The sequence below is a fragment of the Cyprinodon variegatus genome, unplaced genomic scaffold (assembly GCF_000732505.1).
Source record: "Cyprinodon variegatus isolate N-32 unplaced genomic scaffold, C_variegatus-1.0 Scaffold110, whole genome shotgun sequence".
NCBI classification, from domain to species: Eukaryota; Metazoa; Chordata; class Actinopteri; order Cyprinodontiformes; family Cyprinodontidae; genus Cyprinodon; species Cyprinodon variegatus.
Genome location: NW_015150563.1, coordinates 597,892 through 599,434, shown reverse-complemented (window position 1 = coordinate 599,434; position 1,543 = coordinate 597,892). Strand labels below are relative to the sequence as shown.

At 46.4% G+C, this 1,543-nt stretch overlaps 1 protein-coding gene across 1 annotated transcript in view; it reads left to right on the top strand.

Annotated features, from left to right (window-relative positions):
• Positions 1 to 1,543, top strand: part of LOC107084855 (nesprin-2-like) — an 81,547-nt gene that overhangs the window by 38,992 nt on the left and 41,012 nt on the right. Inside the window, exon 31 of the mRNA XM_015374903.1 lies at positions 367 to 962. Within this exon, the coding sequence (XP_015230389.1) occupies positions 367 to 962 (596 nt within the window). The remainder of the gene's footprint in view (positions 1 to 366; positions 963 to 1,543) is intronic.

Here is a 1,543-nt window from a genome sequence, read left to right as displayed (position 1 = left end):
ACTGGGGTTCAAGGAGACAGAAGCAGACATAGAAAAAGAAGCATAGATACAAAAGGCAACTGTCAACCAGCTCCACAGGCGGCTCCGTCCAGGAAACACACAGCTAGGCAGACGCGCTCCGAGCCAGCTCCCATGTCAGAGGATAAAGAGAACACATCCAGTTAGTCACAAACTGATTCAGTCTGATTGAGTTTTTATGTTTATTATTTTTTATTTATTCCAGGTAGGTTTTTGGAAGATAAACCAACGTATTCCAGAATCCATGCTTTGTTTAGATTTTGTGATTTTTTTTTTAACCTGACCTTTGTTTGGACCTAGGAGTTTTAAATATGTATTCTCTCTAATCATTGTCACCTTTCCCTACAGGAGCTCCATGACAACATTCAGAGCGAGTTGGATCAGTTGTCCCGACTGGACCTAGAATCCAGTGACCTGGACCCCAGAGAATGCTTCCCTCTGACTCGAGAAGTGGAGACCCATAAAGCCAGCCTTGATCAGCTACGACAACAGGTCCAGAAGAGCGAAGCGGCGGCCCGTGCTCTCGACCGATTTCTCGTTTCACTCAGCAAGGTGGACGATGACATATCTGGGGTCCAAGGGGCCCCCTGCAGTGATCCTGTGGTACTGCAAGACTGTCGCTGCAAGCTGTCTCTGATCAGACAGAGCATTGACAGTCTGAAAGAAAAGGCCCCTCAGCTGGACCTGCTGCTGCAGGGGGCCAGGCTGACCGTCACCAGGGACGGGTCCCCGGCCTCCTGCCTCGACATGGTGACCGTCCTGCTGAGGAGGCTGGAGGAGGCAGACGCTGGGCTGGCCAGCCAGCAGAGGGGCCTTCAGAAAGAGACCCAGAGCAAATCGTTTGGCCTGAGGAAGAGGATGGTCCTGGGGGAGCTGAGGAGGCTTCAGGATGCTGTTGAAAAACAAGGCCTGAAAGAGCCAACCATGCCCGCTGTGCAGCACATGTAAGTAACCCACACTCTGATGTCAATAGGAGCTTCTGGGCAGGTTCCTGTCACATCTATGCCATTTATAGAGGAACCTCTTCAAGTGCACTGCATAAACTATCTAGAAATAAGTCAAAATGTTGATCTTCATTTTAACAGACTGTATGAGCTGGTACTGAGGGAATCGTGTGCAGTCAGCATGCTTTACAGAGTAGCTATGTGTTACTATCAATGTGTGTGTGCAGGTGTGAGCATATTGAATTTTATGTTAGTGTCTAATCAAGGCTAATCTGCTTTAAAACAAAATAAATGTGTGTGACTGTAAGAGTCTTTCATCAAAAATGAAACGCTCAGTAAAACACATCCTCAATAAAATAAGACCCAATGTTATTTAATACAACATGTCCATGAAGAACGAGGACCCTAAAGTCCTTGGGCTGATGGTGCCCACCCGGGCGGGTGGGCACCATCAGCAGGAATACACTGGAAAAAATGGAAATCCAGATAAGTAATTTTTTCTTAAAATAAGTGCATTTGTTCTTGAATTGAGGAGATAAAAGAGACATTTAGCCAATGAAACAAGATTTTTTTAGATTTGA